This window comes from Sinocyclocheilus grahami, unplaced genomic scaffold, assembly GCF_001515645.1.
Source record: "Sinocyclocheilus grahami isolate Dianchi unplaced genomic scaffold, SAMN03320097.WGS_v1.1 scaffold87.1, whole genome shotgun sequence".
In the NCBI taxonomy this organism is placed as follows: Eukaryota; Metazoa; Chordata; class Actinopteri; order Cypriniformes; family Cyprinidae; genus Sinocyclocheilus; species Sinocyclocheilus grahami.
The window spans coordinates 222,257-248,766 of NW_015505266.1; the positions used below are offsets into that span (position 1 = coordinate 222,257).

Genomic DNA, 26,510 nt, shown 5'->3' on the forward strand with positions numbered 1-26,510 from the left:
TTTTGCACACACTAGGGCTATGACGGGTGCAATGACAACTGCACCACCTTCATTCTGCTACATTCATTACTACATTCATTCTGCCGTGGCAGTGTTTAGTGTCCCCGCCAGCAGCAGCAGCGAGCGCAAGTGCCTTCAGTGCAGCTGGAAGAGTTCCACGGTCAAGCACACGCAATAAGCTAGATGGAGCTTGCCGCAAAGCCCCAGCAAAAGTAATTACCATGAATGTGTCAGGGGGAAATATTAAAGGGTTAGTTCATCCAAAAATGAAAATTAGCCCATAAATTACTCACCCTCAAGTCATCCTAGGTGTATATGACTTTCTTCTTTCAGATGAATCTAGTCAGAGTTATATAAAAAATTGTCTTTGATCTTTCAAGCTGTTTAATGCCACTCAGCGGGTGTTGCATGCATCAGTCCAAAAGAAGTTAAACAAAAAGCGCACATCCTTTAAAAAAAGTGTCTCTCACTGCTCCGGGGGTGAACAAATGGTTGATGACGTATGAGTTCAGCGTTGCGCATGCTCATGAAAACCAACGTTTGTTAACAGGAGCAAAGTTTCCTTACTTTAGCAAAGGAAAACCAGTCTCCTCTTGGCTTATATCGAAATCCTTCGACATTCTTCTTTACAAATACTCGTTTTGTACTTCTAATTAGTGACCGTTGTGTTGTTTTGATCTTAAGTAACAAAGCACAAAGCTTTTTGCGATTACTGGACGGCAAGTGTGCTTCAAATAATAAGTTCACGCATTAACAGAACACAGCATAGACTAAGATCTTGTTAAGAAGAAGCCGTATTAGTAATGATTATAAACTAGAATTGTTAACGATATTGCCAATATCCACACAACTGACAGCTTTACCTCTTGTAGTTTGTTCAAGTTGTGCACGAAATAAACGTTGCTTTTCGGCACTTTCACTTCGCACATCTCCGTCATTTCGTTCTCTCTCGCGTTGTACAACTGAGCTGCGTTTAGCAGACTGTGTGTGACAACGCTGCTGTGAGGCAGAGATACGAGGACTGTTTGAAACTCTTTTTTTTCCCTCTAAAAGTGATGCACATGCATTGTCTCAGTTTAATACGTGAACATAACAAAAGATGTGATCGCAAAACAATTATGAAAAAAGGCATTACATGCAAATTTTTAAGTTATAACATGTAAATCTATATCGTCGCCAGTGGCAACCTCAGCAAAAACTTCACTCGCAAATTAATATTTTTGGTCGCAAATGCAACCGGTTTAGTCGCAGTCTGGAGCACTGTATATATGTGCGTGTATTTTTTATATATATTTTTTATTTTATATATATATATATATATGTGTGTGTGTGTGTTGTCAAAAGACCCAGTATTTCGGTACCAAGTCGGTACAAAAAAAAATGAAAATGTTATGGTACCAGGTTTTCTTAAGTACCGGTGGTACCGAGTACCCGGTCAATCCGGTTCTTGAAAAACACCGAGACGTGGTGACCTCAAGAGGAGGAAACTCATCAAAGTAACAAAACACCTTAAAGACCGACACCCCGATCAAATGAAAGAGTTCAAGCAGGTAAGTTTCAATTAAATTTGTAATATTTAGAGCTTCTGTTATTAATATTTATCCATATTTTAATTTGAATGTCGGATTGAAATAAACATTGCCGTTAGCATATACGTAGTTAATCGTTAGCATAAGCACGGCTAACGCTAATATAATGAGCATTATGAAGTTTTTGTTAACTATTTAATGCCCCATAACGTTTATTAGTTTAAAGAAAACAGGAGGACATAATGGTATTTACTATTTTTACACACCAGAGGCTTTTAAATGAACTGTTTATCCAAAATATGCATGTTAGAGAATGTACAAATGTATTAGGGGTGCTCCGATTGATCGGCTACCGATCACTATCGGCCGATAATCACGTTGGGATGATTGATCGGCGGTCTCTAAAAAGGCAGATCTCAAAAAAACGATCTCAAGCTGATGACGCTGTCATGAGAGGTTTGGCATGACATGCAGCAGCACCGTCTCGGTCCGGCGCTGGTGAAATAATTATGCTGAATGTGAGGTACAATTCATATGTCTTCTTTAGATCACTTATAAAGTAATTTGAAATCCTTGTGTGAGACGTAATTTCACAAACAACGTGAGTGAATCACCGCCCACGTGCGCTCTCTCTTTCTCTCTCAAAATACGCAAATGGCTTAAAATCACCACACATCGCCACTGTCTATAAGCGAGATGCACGCTGCACAGTTGACACAGAAATTGTCACTTGCACAGTCAAGGCAGTGTCACATCGTCACCTAAAGTTTATAAATTGCTTTTTAATTCTTGCCAGTGTTTAACCATTCAGCACTCTCCTGGAGACCGTGCGCTCATGCACACTCGCAGCGCATACACATAACGCCAGGTTCACATTTCTCCGTTTGCAGAGCACATGTGGTGCGTATTTTTTCCGCGCTCATGTTCACAGATTAATAAAGTGTGCACACTGCACACGGTTGGTGTCCGGCAGTGCGTTCAGAGATCGTTTGCGCACCGAGTCTGCAAGCCTACATTAAAGTAACAGCGCATTGCTTGCAGTAAATATGAACATGGATTGACACGAAAATTTTGTAATTACACCGTAAATGCATATTATAAAAGTCTACTGTGTTTCACAGTCAACACGTATGGCTTTTTGGCTAGGTTTAAAGGGAAAGAGCCCTTTTAGATAAACAAGGCAATAATAGATGGCACTCGTGGAGGTAGGAAAACAAAGTTCTTTATGAACCGCAGGATTGCTTGTAGTAAAGAATGCAATGCAAAAGGACAGGCAGTAGAGCTGCGCTATTTCTGTCAATGGTAAGTTTGTGATAACGTAAGAAAAGTAGTTTACATGTTTTGCCACTTGCTTGAGCAACTTAATATATAAATTAGGGCTGCACAATAAATTGCATGCGATATTTAACGCGCATCTTGTCAGAAAAGCCGGTTCTGTAATCAGTGGTAAATCTCCATCACCTGCGGGCTTTCACATTGAGCAGCATTAACTACACAGAGTCGTTGTTCACTGAGAGCTGCACAAAACCATGTTCATATTCGCGCGATTTTTGGCGCAGCTCGTCAGTGAACAACGGCTCTGTGTAGTTAATGCTGCTCAATGTGAAAGCCCGCAGGTGATGGAGATCGGCTTTCTGACAAGATGCGCATTAAATATCGCATGCGATTTATCGTGCAGCCCTAATATAAATCTATAAGTAAATGCAAAAGTAAAAGTAAAAAGCATTGAATAATGTGTTGCTTATATTTATTGTGTTTAAACATGTCTATGAAATATTGTATTACTGTACTGCAAAAAAAATAATTGCAATGCTGAAAAAGCATTTTCAGTGACAATGTTTGGATTTGAAATCAAACTAATGAATAAATGTTGTGTTTGTTGTAAACAGCCACGGATCAGTAATGGACTCCTGTGTGAAAGCTGCTTCACTCCTCACAAGAGTCACCTAAGGGGAATTACCCCCATTTTCAAAAATGAAATTCAGGCCCTGAATAAATGTCTAAAAATCCTGATTGGAGTATCACTGTAAATAGTTATAAATTATAAAAAGAAGGCTTTAAAAGATCGGCATCGGCAGATACTGCTTTCTGTGATCAGTGATCGGCCTCAAAATTCCTGATCGGAGCACCCCTAAAATGTATGGTTAACCGTGTTTGTCATATCAATCTGTCAGAAAAACAGTTTGGTTCTTTTTTTTTTTAGTTAGGTAGTTGTTATTCTTGGCTGAATAACTCTAGCAGTTTTTAAAAGCCCTTTAAAATTAAATATGAACAAAGTTTGGATTAAAAAGTAGTATAGTCAAATTGTATCTGCTGTATAGACGTTACAATGACTTCATGTCATCTTAACATGAGTTAGGTCTAGTAACATCTTACAGTGAGTGAACAATATATTTTTACAACATTCATTAATGTTTGAGAATGTTATTTAATACAAACACTTGATCATTCATGTTTGTTAATTGTGCATTAAATAATTTTAACAGATTGAACTTGTGAATTATGTATTAGTAAATTTTTTAATTAACCCTAAGAAGAATAATTGCTATATAAATATTGTTTATTGTTAGGTCATGTTGTCTAACAAATGGAATCTTATTGTAAAGTGTTTTTAATACTAGTTTCCATCTATTTGATATACACTTAATATATGTAATCTTATCTAAATTTATTATAAAAGCTGAGGTTTGTTATTTACTGAAAAGTTATATTTTAGCTGGTGTCAATGATCTAATGTTGCATTTGGTCAGACTCAGTCCATTGCTTTACTTAAGTATATCATATTTTTCTTTTACAGCTGCAGACTGAGGAAGATCCTGAAACACACCAGCAAACCCTAAAACAGACAACAGTTTACAGATGTTTTTTAGTGGCAGCAAAAATGACAAAAACTTTTGGGTGAAACTTGTTTAATTTTTTACATAATTTTATTACTTGTGGAAAAACTTGAAACAATTTTAAATAAGTATAAAGAATGGCAATGGTTTTGTACATAAAATTTTTGTTTAATGTTATTAATAAAAATAATGTTGTTCAATTAGCATGTGTTTGTGTTTTGCTTTGGTACCGAAAATGGTACGAGAACTGGATTTTCACTGGTATTGGTACCGAATACTGAAATTTTGGTAACGTACCGTGACAACACTTATATATTTATTTGTGTGTATATATATATATATATGCATAGGCCTAACAACACCGCACCACCAACGGTAGTTGGTCCTTTACCACCGCGGTGATAAAAATCTGCCACCATCACAGCCCTAGCACATACCGCTATAATCAGTGAAGCTATCTCTTATACTTACATTGTACGTACATCTGCACATTGTTTATGATGAGAGAATTTGCGAAAGAGCAGAATTCAGTCAGCGAGTGCACACTGAACAACAAAACTCCGGTGTTTCAGCGATTACTCATCTGAATGCCTCTGATTGGCCATTGAATTCATAAGCTCAACAGAATCGTGTGTGATTGGTTATAACGCATAACCTTGTAAAAACGCGTAAAGAAAAATAATGGAACAAATAAGCCCTAATATTAATTAGATGATAATACTAGCCTAATAATAATAATAAAAGTATTGTTATCATCAAAGGCATCAGCCACAGGTGATATCTCTGACTATCGTCAATATACAATATTATTGTCTATCAGCACAACCCTATAAATAGTCACCTATTGTCTTGTAACGCATAAAAGTAGTCAAGTCTGAACTTTTTACCCTGAAGATTCAGAGCATGCCGCTGATTGTTGTCAATTGTGGTCATTCTGTGAATTGCATGAATTTAATTGGTTAAGTTGGTAATGACGCAAGCTGCAGAACAATAACGCAAGCTGCAGAACAATTGTGACCCTGGACCACAAAACCAGTCTTATGTCGCTTGGGTATATTTTTAGCAATAGCCAAAAAAAACATTGTATGGGTCAAAATTATACATTTTTCTTTTATGCCAAAAATCATTAGGATATTAAGTAAAGATCATGTTCCATGAAGATATTTTGTCAATTTCCTACCGTAAATATATCAACTTAATTTTTGATTAGTAATATGCATTGCTAAGAACTTTATTTGGACAACTTTAAAGGCGATTTTCTCAGTATTTAGATTTTTTTGCACCCTCAGATTCCAGATTTTCAAATAGTTGTATCTCGGCCAAATATTGTCCTATCCTAACAAACCATACATCAATGGAAAGCGTATTTATTCAATTAAAAAAAACTGACCCTTATGACTGGTTTTGTGGTCCAGGGTCACAATTGGTCCAACAAAAGATCTATTAACACGAAGAGCGAAACAGTCCTATTTCATCAATGTAATGATGGTTGGTTGCAAAGTGAGTATTTGTACTTTGGATATCATAATTGCTCTTCAGTGCCAATGTGTTTTTGTCTGGTCATCCATTTTGAATGAGTGAACTCCTCAGACAAACAGATCTGATTCTCGAATATTCACCTGTTCTTTGAAACCTATGTTCTGTAGGACTACTCTAGGTCAGGGCTTTGTCACACTAGTGGTTAGGCGACACCAAGGTGTCGATTTTCTTCTTTATTGCTTGATAATGAAGTAATCTCTGTGATGTAGGTATTGCGATTGATTTCTTAGAATTTTATTGAGTATCATGTCCCAAATTCATTCCTTAGCCATTATGATTCGAATCCTCAATCTTCATGGACTTCATAAATTTACTTGGGAAGCAATGCCGCTTGGTATATTAAAACTTCATAGATTTTATCTGGTGTGTTTTGTCTAATTGCACTGGAAGATCTTTTCACTTTAACTTGTTTTAATTGCTATAAGACAAAATGTACTCGTATTAAAGACACATTTTTGGGAAATAAGTAATCTACATTGTTTTTCTCTGCTAATATTTTCAGGTTAAAAGGGTTATTCATAGAAACTTTGTAGTTTAAGAGGTGATTAACTGCATTTTTAATTCTTATTAAAAATCTGTATGCCATTTTGACTTGTACACAGGTTTCATCAATTTGCACCCAGCAAGCCTAAATAGACAGAGAGATCAAATAAGCGTGTGCGAGTACCTATGTCTGTCCTTCTTCAGGTTTAGTCAAATATTTGTGAAATAATTCAGTTTGCTATCAGTTGTTCAAAGGTGAAAGTGATATCTTTGTCTTAGTATGCTTTCAACATTTAAAAGCATAGTTCATCTAAAAATAAAAATTCTGTCATTAATTACTCGCCCTCATGGTGTTCCAAACCTATAAGACCTTCGTTCATCTTCGGAACACAAATTAAGATATTTTTTAGGGATGCAAGATATATTGGCCACCATATCAGTATCGGCCGATAAATAATCATTTTTACTGTTATCGGTATCGGCCCAATAAGAAAATTTGGCTGATATCTTAAAGCCGATATATAATGTATTATTTCCTTCAGACACACTTCAGATGCGCACTCTTCACCATGATGGTTTTGAAATGCTTGATATATGATTGAAATCACTTTGAAAAGGACAATACACTTAAGTGCAACATGTACAGGGCAAATCTGTCAAAGGCTACATAAAATTATAATGTGAACATAACTGTAAATAATATTGTGGAATCGTTGAGCGCCAGTGTTTTGTGTGCGTTGAGCGCAGCCACAACAAAGCTACACACCTCCATGACAGGTAAGTTCGCTTTTGCCTTTGCAGCCTTTTGTGCAATTGTACATTGTAATATTGTTTATTTTATAGGCTATATCTGATTTATTTCATATATAATGCATTTGGTTAAGTTAATAGAGTGCTTCAGTTTATCTGTGATCTTTAGCTCAGTGAACGCAGCTCGAACAGCAGTGCACAACATTAATAACTATGATTGCAGTGTTTCCCACAGACTTGCACTCTATTTGTGGCGGCATATATATGCAAATTAATTCTCTGCCAGCAGGAGGCACTTGTAGAGTGGGAGAGATAGAGGTTTCCCCGGTAACGGCTTTACGCAAAGCAGCGCTCCGTTCACAAACGCTGCTTTATCAGGCATTACATGCAAGATAAAATGAAAATTACATTTTCTGAAGACAGTCGGATTCCTTCAGAAATAGTGATATAAAAACACCCACACCAGGTTTCGATTTTTGAAAAGTGCAGTGCTTATGTTTATTCAACGAAGTCAAAGCCTTTTGGAAAATGTATTTGTGACGGTCAGTTCTGATATTGTGGCGGGCCGCCACAAATAAATCAATGTATGGGAAGCACTGCATTGGGAATGTCGCGTATGTAACATTCTAATGAAAACATTATTATAATAAAACGTTATGAATTCTTTGGGTTTAGTTGCCATGTTTCAGCGCATTGTTATGGGAAGTGCCAAGAGCATGTCCACAACAGGAGTTACATGTTCTGACTATAGCACACAATAACTGTCATTTTGTATATACAGGTACATCTCAAAAAATTTGAATATCATGAAAAAGGTCAATATTTTTTGTCGCTCATTTCAGAAAGTGAAACCCATATATTACATAGATTAATTACACACAGAGTGAAATATTTCAATCCTTTATTTCTTGAAATTTTGATGATTATGGCTTACAGATAATGAAAACCCAAAATTCAGTGTCTCAGAAAATTTGAATATTACATAAGATCAATAAAACAGGATAATTTAAACAGAAATGTCAGGCTTCTGAGAAGTATGTTCATTTCTACGCACTCAATACTTGGTTGGGCCTCTTTTTGCATGAATTACTGCATCAATGCGGCATGGCATTGAAGCAATCAGCCTGTGGCAATGCTCAGGTGTAATGGAAGCCCAGGTTGCTTTGATAGCGGCCTTCAGGTCATCTGCATTGTTGGGTCTGGTGTCTCTCATCTTCCTCTTGACAATACCTCATAGATTCTCTATGGGGTTCAGGTCAGGCGAGTGTGCTGGCCAATCAAGCACAGTAAAACCATGGTCATTGAACCAGCTTTTGGTACCTTTGGCAGTGTGGGCAGGTGCCAAGTCCTGCTGGAAAATGAAATCAGCATCTCCATAAAGCTTGTCAGCAGAAGGAAGCATGAAGTGCTCTAAATATTTCCTGGTAGATGGCTGCATTGACTGTGGACTTCAGAAAAAAGTGGACCAACACCAGCAGATGACATGGCAGCCCAAATCATCACTGACTGTGGAAACTTCACACTTGACTTCAAGCAACATGGTTTCTGTGCCTCGCCACTCTTCCTCCAGACTCTGGGACCTTGATTTCCAAATGAAATGCAAAATTTACTTTCATCTGAAAAGATGTCTTTGGACCACTGAGCAACAGTCCAGTTCTTTTTCTCCACAGCCCAGGTAAGAGTCTTCTGACGTTGTCTCTGGTTCAGGAGTGGCTTGACACGAGGAATGCGACATTTGTAGCCCATGTCTGATTAGTCTGTGCGTAGTGGCTCTTGATGCGCTGACGCCAGCCTCAGTCCACTCCTTGTGAAGCTCCCCCAAATTCTTGCTGGTGCACCTTTTTGCTACCACACTTTTTCCTTCCACTCAACTTTCTATGAATATGCTTGATTCAGCACTCCGTGAACAACCAGCTTATTTAGCAATTAACTTTTGTGGCAACTCCTTGTGGAGGGTGTCAATTACCGTCTTCTGGACATCTGTGAAGTCAGCAGTCTTCCCCATGATTGTGTAGCCTACTGACCCAGACTGAGAGACCATTTAAAGGCTCAGGAAACCTTTGCAGGTGTTTTGAGGTAATTAGCTGATTAGGGTGTGACACCATGTCTTTCCAATATTGAACTTTTTCACAATATTCAAATTTTCTGAGACACTGAATTTTGGGTTTTCATTATCTGTAAGCCATAATCATCAATTTCAAGAAATAAAGGCTTGAAATATTTCACTCTGTGTAAATGAATCTATATAATATATGGGTTTCACTTTCTGAAATGAGTGACAAAAAATATTGACCTTTTTCATGATATTCAAATTTTTTTAGATGTACCTGTATATAAATTGTAATATTAGGTTTAAGTTGTATATTTTACGTTACATTTACATTTAGTCATTTAGCAGACACTTTTATCCAAAGCGACTTAAAAATGAAGACAATGGAAGCAAGCAAAATCAACAAAAGAGCAATGATATGCAAGTGATATAACAAGTTTAAGTTAGCTTAACGCAGTACACATAGCAAATTTTTTAAAAATTATATAATAAATAAAAAGAAAACAGAATAGAGTGAGCTAGTGTTAGAGACTTTTTTTGCTTTTGTTAATTGTATAAGAAATAAAAAGAAAACCGATAGAATACAAAGAGATTAGAAAAGCTAGTGTTAGTTTTTTTAAAGAATAGAATTAGAATAAAGTGTTCTAGAGTTAGAGGGTCAAATAAAGATGGAAGAGATGTGTTTTTAGCCGATTCTTGAAGATGGCTAAGGACTCAGCTGCTCTGATTGAGTTGGGCAGGTCATTCCACCAGGAGGGAACATTTAATTTAAAAGTCAGTGAAAGTGATTTTGTGCCTCTTTGGGATGGCACTAGTGATGTTTCGTTTCGTGAACGAATTGTTCTTTTTGAACGAATCTTTTAGGTGAACGAATCGTTCACGTAATCATTGACTCATATTTCTCGTTCACTGAAATTCCTCCCTCCATAGCAGCGCAGCACATGTGCAGCTCGGTGAACCCGGGGTAGCTCTGTGGATGGTTTCATCCTGTCAAAGAATGACTAAACCTCAAGCCAATAGCCTTTGAGTATGAGATGTGACGAAGTATGTGTTTTGTTGAATGTAGTGAGCGAATACACCCTTCACTGAACGAGTTTCTTTAGAGTCTGAACACGATCGAGAACGAAATGACTGAACTGGTACATGTCGTTCATGAACGAGTTGAATGAACTGGTACATGTCGTTCGTGAACGAGTTGAATGAACTGGTACATGTCGTTCGTGAACGAGTTGAATGAACTGGTACATGTCGTTCGTGAACGAGTTGAATGAACTGGTACATGTCGTTCGTGAACGAGTTGAATGAACTGGTACATATCTCGTTCGTGAACTAAATGAATGAGAGTGTACGGGGTCGGTCGGCCATTTAGCATGTCAATCTCGATCAGCAGAAAGCGGATGCAAAGTGCAGTTATAGGTACTGTGCACATCTGCTTGTTTACATATTCATATTTAACATACAGAACATAACTCCACGTTTAACATAATCCCAGATTTATGAATGTGTAAACGTCTGACCAAACAATTAAAATGTTAATTATGCAAGAAAACCTTGTGCTTTGGTCATCTGAACAATTTATTTAGACTTTATTTATTTAATGAGTAAATTATGCACACATTTGAGTAAAGCCAAATCAGTTTTGTAACCAGTGAATATGTTCGTTGACTTAAGACATAACACACAAGACACCTCTTTTTCGCCACCTGCTGGCGTATTTATGTAATATGAAGAAATGGTCACTGAATGAATCAGTGAACGAATATGAACTAATCATTTTGGTGAACGAACTGAAAATGAACAAATCTCTTGAAATAATCCAAATTTCCACCACTAGATGCCACAATAAAGTGACGTTCACTTGCAGAACCTAAGTAATGAATTTAGGTAAAGGGGGGCAGAGCCAGTGTTGTATCTGTTTCGACCTCACTCTGACCGTCACTACGGTCTTAATAGTATGATAACCTTTGTTCCACCTTCTCTCGAGACCTTATGTAAACAAGGTCATGCCCATGACCCTGGAGGCGGAGCTTCCCGCACTATAAAAAGCGAGATGAACTTCCGGCTCGTTCTCTTACCTTTCTCGCCTCAAGAGACCAGGTACAGGTAGGAAAACAGAATTAAATTGATTATCCACCATTAGAGCTGTCGCGGTGATGGAATTTCCCTTGCGGTAATTGAGTGGCTCAATAGTGCGGTATGCGGTATTATTGCCATACACGTGTATATATATTTGTGTGTGTACGATATAACTAACAAGGTCATATTCAGAAGACAATGAAACCTAAACCAAATAGCGTTGAAACAGGAAGTGAAGTAAACAGAAGAGAATGACAAAATAACGGTCCACATAACAGAACATAAACCGGACAATAAGATCGTCAGCCTATATTGTTAGCCTATATGTATAACAGTTTGCCTAGTTGTAATCTGATCTTCTAATCTGACTGGACAAGAGACTTTCTATTGAGACGGGCTGTCAGTCAGTGCAGTTACAGTGTTGCACCACAAGGTGGGGGAAATGGACTGTCATTCAACTACACGTTCAGAAACGCTGATTCATTCATTCAAAGAGAAGTAATGAAACACGCTGTTGAAATCATTTTAACTTTGAGCGCCACTTTAGACTGCATGCAGTGCAGCTTGTGAGGTGCTGGATTAGGCTCCAGTCTCTTGGGGGGCGTGGGTTTGAATCCCACTGCTGCCAGTAGGGGTTTAACCAAGGCCAGGAGGCCCTGCATGTACTCGGAAAAAGGAGCACGCTTTCCCTGGCAGCAGCCAGGCCGCCAGAGACATGTGAGTCAAACAAGATTTGTTGTCCTCTCCCACAGCCAATCGCCTGTTTTCTAAGGCAGGGTGACTCAGTCCTGCACCTGGGCCCCATCCTGCCTAGAGAGGAACAACTCTGTCATGCGAACCGGATTCGCAGCATGGTAGAAAGAGGGAATGCTCTTTAGATGGTCATGATCATAAGTGCGCTCGCAAAAATTGCGTGACCACCAGTATGATTACAATTTTAAACCAACAAGTCATAAGTGTGTAGATAAACCAACCACTGCTCCACCAACAGAAAGTACAAATGTACATCTTAAGATTGACTACTCTTCAGAGGTTATCTCAGAGAATGGACAGATTTGAGGCTCATCATTCCTTTTCCTGATCCATTTCTTCGCCCGGCCAGGAAAGCATTCCGCCACCTGTGCCTCGGGGAGAAGAGGCCGTAGATGAAGATGTGCTGTCTATTTTTGCCCCCAACTCACTGTTAGATAGTGGGCATCAATCAGAATCGGGAGACTCCCATTCAGATGCTGCAGAGATGAGGAATTACTAGGGGCCTCATGTATAAACGTTGCATATGCACAAAATAGAAATGTGCGTATGCTGTTTTCCAAGCACATATCTGGATTTATAAAAATACTCGTTAACCAGTAGACACTGGGCTTGGGAATATGCCACCAGATGAGCAGGACGATAGCATCATGGACAGCTTTGGGACTGGCCCATCTTGGCAAATCCATGCTGTCCTGGCAAGGAGTGTACTAAGGCTGACTGCCTGATTTCTCACCGTTTATGCTGCTGCACATGCGACTCATATGGGTAATACTTTGGCTATTCACCTGGCGGCCTTATAGAAAACAGCGTGTGTGGAAGATCAAGATTTCAAAATGTTAATTGATTCGGCTTTGGTAGCGCATTCACAACAAACACGTGATGTAAGTGAGTTTATGTCATCAGCTGTCTTATGTCACAGGCAGATATGGCTGGCTCAGACTTCTTTGCCATAATGAGCAAACTGATGAATTGACCAATCATGTCTTTCATCCAGATTCTCAGGAAATGTTGGACAGACCTGAGCATTCATACATTGAAGGAGATTGTTCAAAGGGCTTGCGGCAATTCCCCGGCCTTTAAACAAAGGTTTAAAACGCCTCAAAGGCCGCAATGACCTGCCTGATATTGACATGATGTGGTGGCCCTGCTGGTGTCCAAGAACATAGCTTTCATGTCAACAGTCAGATTCCCACATCACTTCCCCGAAGGGTTGTCCATGGTAACTCATGGGTACCAACTGCAGTTTTACCTCCCTTTTCAGGGATCCAATGGATACCCTTTTTGGAGCCAGTATTGGTGGGGGAAGTTCAAAGTGTGTTGGAAAAAAAGGAGCCATTTCAGAGGTGCCTCCCAGCGCACAGCAAAAGGGGGTTACTCCACAATTGGGAAATAATGGGTGGTCATCGGCCCATTCCCAACCTCGTGAGTCTCAAATAATACTTAAAGGTACTCCCATTCAAAATGATTCACCAAGAGTATTACTCGAATGGTCTCAGGCTTTAGCCCCCTTCAGTTACAGAGTATCAAAATTCTTCCATATCTAGACGATTGGTTGATCTGCATCCCCACTCTAAATCAAGGAGTAATGGACACCGAGAAAGTACTGGCCCATATTCAATCCCTTGGCTCCACTGTAAACTGAAAGAACAGCAGTCTCCAGCCTCGACAACAAGTGAACTTTCTCTGGATCCATTTTGATTCTGTGACAGTCTCACCTCAGAGGGCCAACAGTTTGGGAAAAGCATTAAGACATTTCCAGTCAGGAAAACTGACTGCGCAGGTAAATGCGCGCAAATTACAGAAGTTGTTTTGGCTGATAGCAGCAGCATCAGTGGTGATCCTTCTGGGCCTATTGAGAGCGCGTGGCACACAGTGTTGGTTTAATTCATTTCATCTCCATCCAATAAAGACAAAGGAGTAAAGCTGTTGGTAACACAGTTCCGCATGAAGGCTCTGCTCCCCTGGAGGAACAGCGACTTTCTTCTCAGAGGAGTTCCACTAGGAGTTCTTCCTCACAGAAGAGCAGTGATCACAACAGATGCATCACTGACATGCAGGAGAGCTGTCTGGTAGGGCTGGTCATTTAGGGGCACGTGGAAGCTCCATTGGTCTTTGGAACACACAAATGTGCTCAAACTAAAGGCAGTTTCTTGCCTCAAGGGGTTGCTACAGTTCATGGAATGGTACTCACTTATAGATACAGGAGGACTGCTCTGGCCTAGGTGTTCTCAAAATCTCAAGAATGGCCAACAGGATTGTTGTATGCTTTTCACCCTCTTCCGTTGATTCCTCAAGTCATTCAGAGGATCAAGGAGTGTCATTACTCTGTGCTGATGGCGGCTCCATGCTGGCCAGGAAGGCCATGGTTCTAGACCTGATTCGACTGATACAGGGCTGCCCATGGCAGCTACCAGCTCAAGCGGATCTTCTGTCACAGACAGACGGACAGATTTGGCATCCAAACCTGACTGCTCTGCACTTGTGGGTATGGTCTCTGTGGAGTCTGTCTCTCAACAGTTAGATGACACACGAGACACTGAGCAATGCTAGAGTCCCATCTATTTGGGCCAATTACTCTCTAAGCTGAAAAAAAATTCAAACTGGTGTGTGAACACTAAGGTGGACTCAGTTCTCTGCCACTTGTCCTTCTTTTTTACAGTTTCAACTGCAAGGCAGCCAGTACAAACAAGGGTTATGCCTTGGTTATTTCAGCAATTCATGAAGGGCCAATGACCAGCTATTATGTCGACTTCCTTTAATAAGTAAGTTTTCAAAAGGTGTTGACCCGTGTCCAGACCGTACTCTGCAGATACAGAGTTCGGACTTGCCTCTTGTATTAAACTCTCTTACTAAGTCCCAGTATGGGCCTATTGTGAAAACGGATTGAAATCTGTTTCTCTAAATGGATTTTCTATTGACTCTCTGCTCTGCAAAGCAGGTAGGAGAGCACTGTGCTCTCTCTGTTAGAGGAGATTGTTAGCGTTGGAAGGCAGATGGCACGGGAGTGTCACTTAACCTAACCCTGCATTTTTGCCAAAAGTATTTAAGCCTCAGTTACAATTTTAGGTACTAGAGGTGGTTCAATGTTAACCATTTCCTCACATACAGAACAGGAGCAGTTACTTAACCTGTGTTCAGTGAGGGCATTGCGTATGTAATTGTACTCAGTCTTTGAGGAAAGCTAATCTTCAGCTTTTTTTGTACTACAGTGAGGCCAGGCAGAGGTTGCTGCTGTCTAAACCGCATTTGTCACATTGGGTAGTCGATGTTATTTCTTATACCTATGCTGAAAGGGGTTTTCAGTTCCTACAGGAATACAAGCCCACTCCCACGATGAACCACAATCCCACTGCACTAAAATGAGTTCTGTGGGAGATATTTGTGTGGCAACTTCATGGTCGTCTACATCATGTACACTATTGAGATTTATAGAATTAATGTAACCGTGCAGCACCTGTGAGCACTGCAGCTCTGATGTCTGTTGCCCAGCGAGATTTAGGAAAATCAAAGTCTTCTGTTCCTCGTGACCCTTTTGGTATAGGTCATCCTATTAAGACTAGTGATGGTCAGAGTGAGGTCGAAACAGATCGTAAGTTATGAATATAACTATGGATCTGTGAGACCGAAGGATGACCGTCACTATCCTTGTTGCTCGGAACACTAGGCGTTCAAGGTAAGAAAATTAGCCGGAAGTTCATCCTGCTTTTTATAGTGCGGGAATCTCCACCTCCAGGGTCATGGGCATGACTTTGTTTACATAAGGTCTCGAGAGAAGGTGGAACGAAGGATATCATTCTATTAAGACCATAGTGATGGTCATCCTTTTGTCTCACAGATCCATAGTTATATTCATAACTTACGTTTTGTAGGCATTACAACATTAATGCCTTGAATTTTATGCAAGCAGCTATTGGTAGCCAGTGCAAATGGATAAACAGAGGTGTGACGTGCATTCTTTTCGGCTCATTAAAAATGTATCTTGGTGAACTGGCTGAAAAAACTTGCCAAGAGAGCATTGCAATAGTCCAGCCTGGACAGAACAATAGCTTGAACAAAGAGTTGTGAAGCATGTTCCGAAAGAAAGGGCCTGAATTTCTTGATGTTGAATAAAGCAAATCTGCAAGACTGGGCAGTTTTAGCAATGTGGTCTGAGAAAGTCAGCTGATCATCAATCATAACTCCAAGGTTTCTGGCTGTTTTTGAATGAGTTATGGTTGATGTGCCTAACTGGATGGTGAAATTGTGATGAAATAATGGGTTTGATGGAACCACAAGCAGTTCTGTCTTGGCAAGTTTGAGCTGAAGGTGATGGTCCTTCATCCAGCAAGAAATGTCTTTTAGACAAGCTGAGATGCGAGCAGCTATCGTCGGATCATCAGGATGGAATGAGAGGTAGAGTTGAATGTCATCCAGCATAGCAGTGAAAAGCCATGTTTCCGAATGACAATATAATAACAATATAAATTACTGTTACTATAAATTACAATATTAATTATTATTGACTATAATATAATATATAATCATTGACGATATATATCTGATTAATCTCATAGGATGCATTTCCTTGAGTTAAATATGCTGCTAGCAAAGCACTACAGTTTACCGGTGTTCATTCAGCTCTTCAGCTTCAGCTCGCACAGCTTGAACAGAAATGCACAAAATTAATAAATATAACTGGGACTGTCATGTACATAACTTTATAAAGAGAACACTACTGTAATAAAAAGTTGTGAATTCTTTGTTTATTTGCCGTGTTTCAGGTTTCGTGTTACGGGAAGAGCCAAGAGCGCATCCACAAGTTACACATCTGACTAGCGCATAACTTAGTTCAAGATAACTTGTGCATTTCCATCTTTTTGTGTATATATGTTGTAATATTGTTTGTTCTATAAATATCTGATTCTCATACAGCCTAATTAACCCGCTAACAAAAGCGCTTCAGTTTACCAGTGTTCATTCAGTTCTTCAGCTACAGCACACGCAGTTCAAACAGCATTGCTGCCATTTAAAACAGTGGTATTAATTTGCTACTTTATCAAAATCATTGATGCATTATTAATAATAACCCCCACTTAAATTTTTTCTCTTATTTTCATCAACAATATGGTTTAGTAATTAAAATCATTTCATTATTGTCTGTGCAGAGGCTATTCCAATTTATTGATCCATGGCACATGCATTTTGATTCTTTACATGCGAGTAATGATTTCCAATGACTTGTTTGCATTATGCATAATTTTTTTTATTTGTAAGACTTTTCATATGAGGAAATTTGGTTACAGGAGAGTAAAATTATTTTTAAAACATACACTGGTCAAACTAGGCTGCTTATGTTGAAGTGTGGCTTTTAATGATGAGACCTTTTTGTAGTTGGGCTCTCAAAAATTAGATGATTTAGATTTATCGGCCAACATATCGGTTATCGGCTTTCAAAAATAAAGAATTATCGGTTATCGTATTGGCCAAAATTTTTCATATCATTTAGGGCTGGACAATAATTCAATATCGATATGTATCGCGATATAATTTTTTTGTTGAATACTCCCAATCGGAGTTCTATTAAAAATTGTCCTTGCTCCTTCCAAGCTTTATAATGGAGGGGGGGGGCTGAGTTGAGTGAGTTAAGGCCTCCTGTTGCAAATCCGTTTTTATAAAAAAGAATTATAAAAATATTTAAAGGGGTCATATGATGCTGCTAAAAAGAACATTATTTTGTGTATTTGGTGTAATGAAATGTTTATGCGGTTTAAGGTTCAAAAAACATTATTTTCCACATACTGTACATTATTGTTTCTCCTCTATGCCCCGCCTTTCTGAAACGCGTCGATTTTTTTTCGAGCTCATCGGTCTGAAAAAGCAAGGTGTGCTCTGATTGGCCAGCTATCCAGTGCGTTGTGATTGGCCGAATTCCTCAAGCGTGTGACAGAAATGTTACGTCCCTTACCATATTGTGATGCCTGCAGCAACCACATGTGACCCTGGGCTGGACTCCGCTTCGTCCACGGTGAAAGCTGATCCGGCGATCGACTGTGCGAAGTTGAAGTATTTCCTCAGCGACCAGCACGGATCAGCTCCAGGCATGACGAAGCGATATTGTCCTCTTTTGGAAGGCCAAACAAAATGGTTTCGCTTTCACAACAAAACACACAGCGCCTTCACGACATGGCGGCGGCGGCGGCAACAATACCACAGCAAGAATAAAAGTTATGCCTTCTTTCTTTGCGTGAACATTTAGATAGTGACGTAGACATGTGGGGGCGTGTTAGAACGAGCCGTTTTAGGTAGGTGTGGCTGACTCTTTTAACTTTTATAAAGAATATCTCTTTGGATTTGAGACTTTAGTCTTTGCAACTGTACAGATCTTCTTTATGCACCAAGAGCTTGTAATACTCCAAAGAGAAAAGAAAAATTGAAATCGCATCATATGACCCCTTTAAAACGTTATAAACACTTCTCTAACTTCCGCTGTCACATAAGCCGTTCCAGGCGGATGACGTATGTGTATCACACACTCCTGTGAGATATGCTAGTCTCGCAAGTTTGTTTACAGGAGCAAAGGAAGCAAAGTTTCCTTACTTTACCAAAGGAAAACCAGTCTCCTCTTGGCTTAAATCGAAATCCTCTGACATTTTTCTTTACAAATCCTCGTTTTGTGATTCTGATTCATGAATGGCATTTTGTTTTGTTTTCTCTCCTCTGTGCTTCCGCATTCATCACTAATCACCGCCACATGTGCTACACATGTACTATGTCATCCGCCCGGAAAGGCTTCGGCATACGACAGTTAGTAGAAGTGAGAGAAAAGTGTTTAGAACGTTATAAATATGGATATTTTTCTTACAAAAATGTATCGATTTGCTCCAGGAGGCCTTTTATCACCCCCGGAGCCGTGTGAGGCATGTTTTATTATGGATGGATGTGCTTTATTTGACTTCTTTTGAACTGTTAAAAAAAAAAAAAAACACCCGCCCACTGCCATTATAAAGCTCGGAAGGTCAAGGACAATTTTTAATATAACTCTGATTGGATTCGATTGGTTGGATGCATTGATCGGGAGTAAAACATGGGCCAATTGTAATTTTTGGGTGAACTAACCCTTTAATATACCAACCTCCTGAAGAACTAAAATCTGATTTTGTACCTTTATAATATACCGACAACCACACAAAAACAGAGGTGGTAATGAGAAAGCAACATGATGAATCACAGCTCACCAAAAGTAGCTTTTCCAAAAGCTGAAGTAAATGCTAAAAAAATATAAGACCACACAAATATTAAACACCATCATGGTAACATACATAAAATAATGCAGCTAACTCTTAAGTCAATACCATAAGATGTCATTTAAAAAAATAAACATTGTTTTTAAATGCAAAACCATCAAATGTGACGTGCCATACAGGGAATTATGGGAATGTCAATTCACGATTTTCACTGTAAATTATAAGATGACTTGCTCTGTTTAACTTCTAAAATCTGTCAATTTTTGAGTAAAATCCTGTTAGATTCATTACAATTTTCATTGTATATAGTAATAGAACTTATCATTAACCAATTAACAGTTTTGTACCATAGCATTTTTACTGTCTTGCACCATTAAAATTTTTACAGTGCACTGCAAAAGAAATTCCTTCACTTTAAAGGAGAAATTATATAAAAGTAGGTGTTGATCAGTATCTGTACAGAAAGTCTTGTGCTGATGCATTATTACATTATTAAAAATGTGGAAGTAGAAAATTAATCATTTTGCATGCTTGGTTTCAGTGAAAGCTGTTTTTGGAGCAAAGTGGAGCAAACTTTGGAGAAATTTTGAGATCTAAAACTTACCGAATTTCTCTCATTTTCTCATGTCTAACAACACCACAATGCAGGTAATAGTAAACAATCAGTTTTAAGAAAATTAAATGTTAGGGTAACATTTAATTTTCTTAAAACTGATTGTTTACTATTACCTGCATTGTGGTGTTGTGCTTCTTTAATGTAGCTTCTTGAGTACAGATGTATTGTGTCCTGTTGTAGTTTTCCTGGTAAGGTGATTTGAAAATCAGAAACTGCCGTGAAGAAAATCATGAATCCCCTGATGCCTAATTGCTAAATGTGGAGTTCACCTTACAATTTACTTTGTTCTTGATGCATCAATGCATCTCAGTATTTTATCAAAGGCATGGTGCCAAATCTTTTGCAGTAAAACATTCAACAAGCCTTGCAAATGTGGAATTATTTCAAATGTTATCAAAATGGATCTGTTTGATCAAATTTGTTCTTGTTGTTATTTCTGACATTTCCGGTGTATGTTTGTTCAATAACCTAAATTATAGCAATTACTAAGCATTTGTAGATGCAATGTTGAAACTACAATCAGAAAGCTATGTCTATCAAAAGTCATTGCTCTTAACAATAGGACTAAGAACCTAATAAGCAATTGGTTGAAATTGTAGAACTGTTTTGAAGTGGAAAGCAGTGAGTTCTGATCCATTTCCCATGGATAGTTAGAGAGATTCTTAAAAAATCTTAGGGAATCGGAACAGTTTGCAAAAAATAAAATTGGTCAGTGTTCCTGTAGGTAATGTTATTGTAAGAAATTAAGTCTGAGGCTAATACTTTACATACTACCTGAACACCTGTAAATGCCCATTTCACAGTTGAAGTCATTATCTCCACCACAAAATATTCTTGAGACCGTTATTCATGCAACTTTGTGTGGAATGAAAGCCCTACCAGCTACTTTACTTTGCGAAGCATGCATTACTTAGTGGAGTATTATAGTTGAAGAGCACTTTTAAAGAACTGTTGATAAACTGACAGTTCAAACTGTATAACCAGAATGCTGTGTGATTAGTTGAGTCATGGTACTGTTTTGACCCAAAGCAAACAATAAAAAACATTGTTTTGCCAAACTGCATCAGTCAAGACTGGCTGGGATAATATAGAGTGAGTAGTTTAAATCAAGGTCTACATCTAGGAAGATACAGTCATAACTATCAGCAGACTTTTCAGACAAGCAAGTTATGGATAACCCAGTTGGGACTACTAGCTCAAGCATTGTTGTGTGCTTGGAATAGGACCACCTGTTTTTTGATCAAACAGTAATATTTTTGCTTATCCATTTGGTGCTAGTGTTGCAGAATTTACACTGCTTTTCATATTAGATAAAATAAACTGTAATTCATGTGTTTTTTTTAAATAATCACCTTAATATCATTTTCATATTCACAGACACCTGAAGTCCTTATGCATACCAGCTGTGAAGGTGCACCATGAATTGTGAAGAGCAGGGCATGGGGAAGGTAGTCCATTCCTGGGCCAGATTTGCCCCAGCTGGACAAACTGCCCTCGAAGAGGCCCTGAGGGTCTTTAACCCCATGTCCAAGGATCTGTCGGACACTGAGAGACAAATGGTGTCCTTTCTTCAAGACCTGAGGAAAGAGGGAGCCAAGCCTGTGATTTTGAGGAGCAAAGATGTATATGGATACACGTCTTGCACCACGGAGCCAATCTCTTCCAAAATTGGCAGCAAGGTTCAGAGAGTGCAGAAACCTTGCAAGAAGCGAGGGCGGAAAGGTTTGAGCAAGTCCAAGGATGTGAATTACGCGACGCTCAGTAGAGCGGCAAAGAACATTCTCCTAAACCAACCCAAGATCCTGCTTACCAATCTCTCGGTGGACAGTCTTAAGCAGAACGTTGGATCGGCAATGCTAGATAAACATTCTGTTCAAGCGCAGCAGTGCCTCAAGCTAACAAACATAAAGGGGTTGACCGGAGGCCACACCGCGAGGTTGCAAATTCACTTTGAAAATTCTAAAAGCGCCCCCAGTTTTGCTCTGGGACGGCCACCGGATCTCTCCGGAATTCCACACTCTCCAACGGAAAATGGCAGCCAGACATCAAATGTAGTTGCCTTGGACAACAAACGTGTTTTGTCATGTCCGTTCAAAGTAGACGATGCCCTTATTGGAGACTCTGCCCCAGTTGTCTATCAAAATGGTTTTGGTCTTAAAGATGGTAGCATTTATAAAAAGATCGAAACTGTATCAGGTAAACCTGATGTGATGACCAGTGGTCTGGACAATGGTTCAGTGAGAAGACTCCGTTTCCAAAGCTATAACTGGTCCCAGGCTACACTCACCAATGGCCAAGATGTTTCTAGACTGAATGGCAATGGTCTTGAATGGAAGGTTATAAAAGTAGATGATTCTGTCACAGACGAGGAAGTGAGAAGGAAGGCACAAAAAATCTTGCAGGTTAACTTGTCGCCTGTGATACAGATCCATCCCCTTGTTGACTCTGTATAGACTCTTGCTGGGGATTTTTTGTTTGTTTGTTTGTTTCCTCTTTTGTTAAGTTTTCTTGTTTTGCAAAATTGTGTTTTGTGGAAACAAACCCTAGGTTATCTCTGGATGGGAGCATTGCAGTTACCTCCAAATTTTGCATTATCATCAAGTAGTTACTAACATCATAATCCAAAGATGGGATGCTTTTTTCTGCTCTCACAGTATTTTGTTTTCCCGACACATCCCAACCTACCTTTCTTTTGTGTATTTTTATCTAACTTCTGAAGAATTGGACTGATGAATAAACCCTTATTTATGACTATGCAGTTCCCAGAATGTTCCTTGTGTTGGAATACTGTGGGCATGGATTGCTGTCTCACTGGATCATGGGAACAGACTGAATTTGTAGAGTCCTTGGCTCCTGCTGATGTCAATGCCACCCAGGGTTTTATTTTTTGACATCAACGGTTTTTTGTAATATGTTAGTCTGCCGGCATTGACTGCGTATGATATTTTTGTTTAGACTCTAACATGTTCAAATTGGGGGCACTTTTACATATTAATTTAATTTCAGGGCAAAATAAATGGCCTTATACTTTAAGAAGAGTGAAATTTAACTGAATCTTTGTACTTTTTCCTTCTTGATGTACTTGTTTCTTTCTGCACTCCACTTCTCAAAAATTCCTCCAATGTTTCTTTTAATGTGCCAACCCTGGTTTTTTGTTTCCTTAGATTTGTTGGTGCCATGACCACAAAGAATTGCAAAAAAAATGCTTCATTTTCTGAGTTCTCAGTATCCTGTCAAGAAGTGGACTTGCTTGTCCATTGATTGAACGTACCTCAAACACTTGAATACGAAAATGTTGTCATCATTAATCTTGCAGTTAATATTGTTCATTCCATACATCCATAAGTTGGTTGATCCATGTCACCTTCTACACATTTAACCAAATTCTGTAAATGACAAACTGATCTTCAATAGGATGGTTTTGAGCCATCACTAATTAAGGCAACATCTGAAGGTAGCAAATTGGAAAAGGAAAAATTCATTCATGTTGTCTGTTAAATCTTGCTCAAGGTGTTTTTTTTAGGTCATTGTTCTGCCTCACCAGGATTAATTTGTTGAGGATGATTCATCTGCATAGAGCAATCATTTTAAGGCACAACAGGATGAATGCTTGCTTTTTGTGCAAAAGGAGGACGAGATATGGGAGAATTAAGTTGGCGTTCAGCAATGCCTAAGGCCTTTGGTTCAGAAGGTCTCATTCAAACTAAAATAGATGGTGGCAATGCAGCAGTTTATTGGCGCCACAAGGCAAACATTTAAAAATTGTTATAAATTTAAGTTTTGAGTTAACCAACATATGGGTTTCATTTAAAAAAAAAAACAACTTTCATTCACATGCAAAATACAAGCAGAATTTGGTTTCCTGTTAATCAGTTTTTATTTTCATCCAGTTGAATCTGTGACACTCAAAAGCTGTAAATGTCAGTGTTGTATCTTTAGTTACTGTTATCGAGTTGTGAATTAAAATCTGTTTGAGAAATGTTTGGTGTGGATTACTGGAGTCTCAGTGTTTTCTTTTTTTTAAAGAACAGGCAACATTATTGGTGGAAAAAAAATCATGGCTCAAAGACATCTCCATTAGCGGTTTGATGAGGTCTAGACATAGTTGCATATTGTTTGGCCAATGCCGTTAAATCCCATTTCAGAAATGAGTATTTCCTGCTATAAAATCTGTTTGGATAAGCCACGTTAAAAGCACTTTTGAAATCGCTAATGTGCTCACCAACAAACGGCACAAATTCAATATATTAATATGCCAAGTTGCTTGGCAACCGTAAATGACTTGCTGTTTGGCTAATGAACTTGGCAGATGTTATTTAGCAGATGAATTGCTTATTGTGATTATTGTTACTAGTATATTTAATTGTTTATTGAACATTGGTGTGTGTTGCCATATTGATGTTGCTGCCACAGTTAAGAGGGGTTTTAGGCACTGTTTCATGAGCCGAACAGAATTTATTAAGCGTTAAAACCTCTAATAATGCTTGGTTTTTCCTGCCGTATTGCTGTGCAAACTCTGAGAATAATTAGTGTAAGATTGTTGCTTATTTTTACTGCTGTATCTTTGAAAATTTTAGAGAATGTTATTTATAGTACCTATAAATATTTAATATTTTTAACCATCTTCTGTTTCTTAATTCAACCATATTATGTAATATTTGCCACACAATGGCCAGAAAAAAAGAGAATCCATTAAAAGTCAGAAACAAATTTATTCAATCCTTTTGAATTGTTGGTCTTTTTAAAAAAAAATAATTGTTCTTTTACAGTAATGCTCAAACTCCAAGTTGGAATTTAGAAGATGAATGTTTCTCTTTCTGTTTCTTTTCTGGTGTTTTTATGCAATGCAGCAACAGGATTTTTCTGTGCTTTGCCCCAACCATTTTCCAGTCTTCCATCTTTACAAAAAAGAAACATCCCTAAGACATAAGCTGCCACCAACATTCTTTTCACAAAACCAAATCAAGCAATGTAGAGCTTACCTTCAAGACATGGACATTTTTAAAAGTCTGGGCCTGTATTCACTAAACATCTTAAGGCTAAAAGTAGCTCATAAATTTTTACTGTAACTAAAACAAGCCACTAAATCTGTGAAATGTTAGTAGTGAAGAGGACTCCTAAGTCACTAAGACCAGGGCTGCGTTCCAGTCCGTTTTTTTATACCCTTCACTTGCAAACTTCCCTCCGTCTCGTTTACGGATGTACGTCATTGATTACGTTGCATGAGTTCCTACTTCTGGCGGAACGCTTGGAATGGGCTGAACTGGAACGTCCTAAGCCCTTGATCACTTAGAATCAGCTATGGAGTTGGTTTATTGTTTAAATTTTTTCCCTAATGAGTTGTTTGGTGCAGCATTCTATATGTATATAGGTATGTTTGGGCTGTTATAAATGTAAAAAAAATCATTTATATATTATAGAGTTGTTTGAGGTGGGGATAAATTAAACGCGATCTGCGATGACGTCACAATCGTGTTGCATTGTGGTCTGTGGAGTGGCCTGAAGTGTGCATATGAAGCAGCCTCGGTCAAAATCGAGGGGTCGAGGGTCTGTCCATATAAACTTCACGAAGTGGAATGCACTTCAAAATGGCAGCAGGGATTCCCCCAAGGGGAAGTGCTTAGGGAAGTTCGCGAGTGCGTGTCTAAAAGTGGAGTGGTACACAGCCCATGCCACAAACTATCCTAAAATGGCTGTTGCTGGCAATCTGCCTCGGAACGTAAACATTTGATGATAATGAGCTTTTAAAAAGGTATCACCTTTGGTTTTGGAGGTTATCCCAACTCCAAATTTTCCTTTGATTATATCCTTGATTTCATTAACCAGTTGGGCAAGAAGTAACAGCTGTTCTTGCATCAAGATTGGTTTTCTTTTATGTTTGCATGTATTACTATCAGCCATGATTATTCTACTTTGTTCATTAAAAGGCTGTTTACATGCAATTAGCATATGCTAATTGTTTACGAGAAGCATACATGTAAGAGGCTGGCAATTAGCTGAACATATACAGTCATGGCCAAAAGTTTTGGCAGTGACAAATTTTGTATTTCGCAATGTTTGCTGCTTAAGCTTTTGTGGTGTTCATTCACATTGTTTCTAGATTATTGTGTGATCAGATGCATTTTAAATAATTGCTAAAAGCTTCAGTGGCCAAAAAATTAACTTTTCACAAAAAAACTAATTTCACAGTTTTTTGATCCTGACACAAAACGACCAGCTAACATTAATTTACTAATTATATCAGCAGCACATGTGAAAGTGTGAATGAGTACTAGTCAGGTAAAATCACTATCATACTAATTAGATTGTACGAGCATACTGATGGATGGAAGAAGCGCTTCCAATCATTGTGTTCTTGTTAGCAATGGTTTCCTCCAAAGAAACACGTGCCGTCATCATCACTTTGCATCAAAATGACCTCGAATGCAAGGAAATTGCTACAAAGAATATTGCACCTGAAATAACCATTTACCGGATCTTCAAGAACTTCAAGTAGAGAGGTTCAACTGCAGTGAAGAAGTCTTCAGGACGTCCCAGAGTGTCCAGCAAGCGCCAAGATCGTCTCCTCCTGAGGAGTCAGCTATGGAATCGTGTCACCAGCAGTGCAGAGCTTGCTCAGGAATGGCAGCAGGTTGGTGTGAGAGCATCTGCACG

General features: G+C 38.7%; 1 protein-coding gene and 1 long non-coding RNA gene across 2 annotated transcripts in view; one reads left to right on the forward strand and one right to left on the reverse strand.

The window, feature by feature from the left end:
* LOC107586916 (coiled-coil domain-containing protein 71-like) overlaps positions 1–23,835 on the forward strand; it is a 29,909-nt gene extending 6,074 nt beyond the window's left edge. Inside the window, exon 2 of the mRNA XM_016274471.1 lies at positions 21,234–23,835. Within this exon, the coding sequence (XP_016129957.1) occupies positions 21,275–22,309 (1,035 nt within the window). The 5' untranslated portion in view covers positions 21,234–21,274 and the 3' untranslated portion in view covers positions 22,310–23,835. The remainder of the gene's footprint in view (positions 1–21,233) is intronic.
* On the reverse strand, positions 1,980–25,875 carry LOC107586917 (uncharacterized). Its single transcript, XR_001609408.1, has 3 exons — positions 25,865–25,875; positions 22,542–22,545; positions 1,980–2,041 (listed from the first exon to the last, which is right to left on the reverse strand). It is a non-coding gene; the product is annotated as an uncharacterized lncRNA (long non-coding RNA).
* Positions 25,876–26,510: the final 635 nt, after the last annotated feature.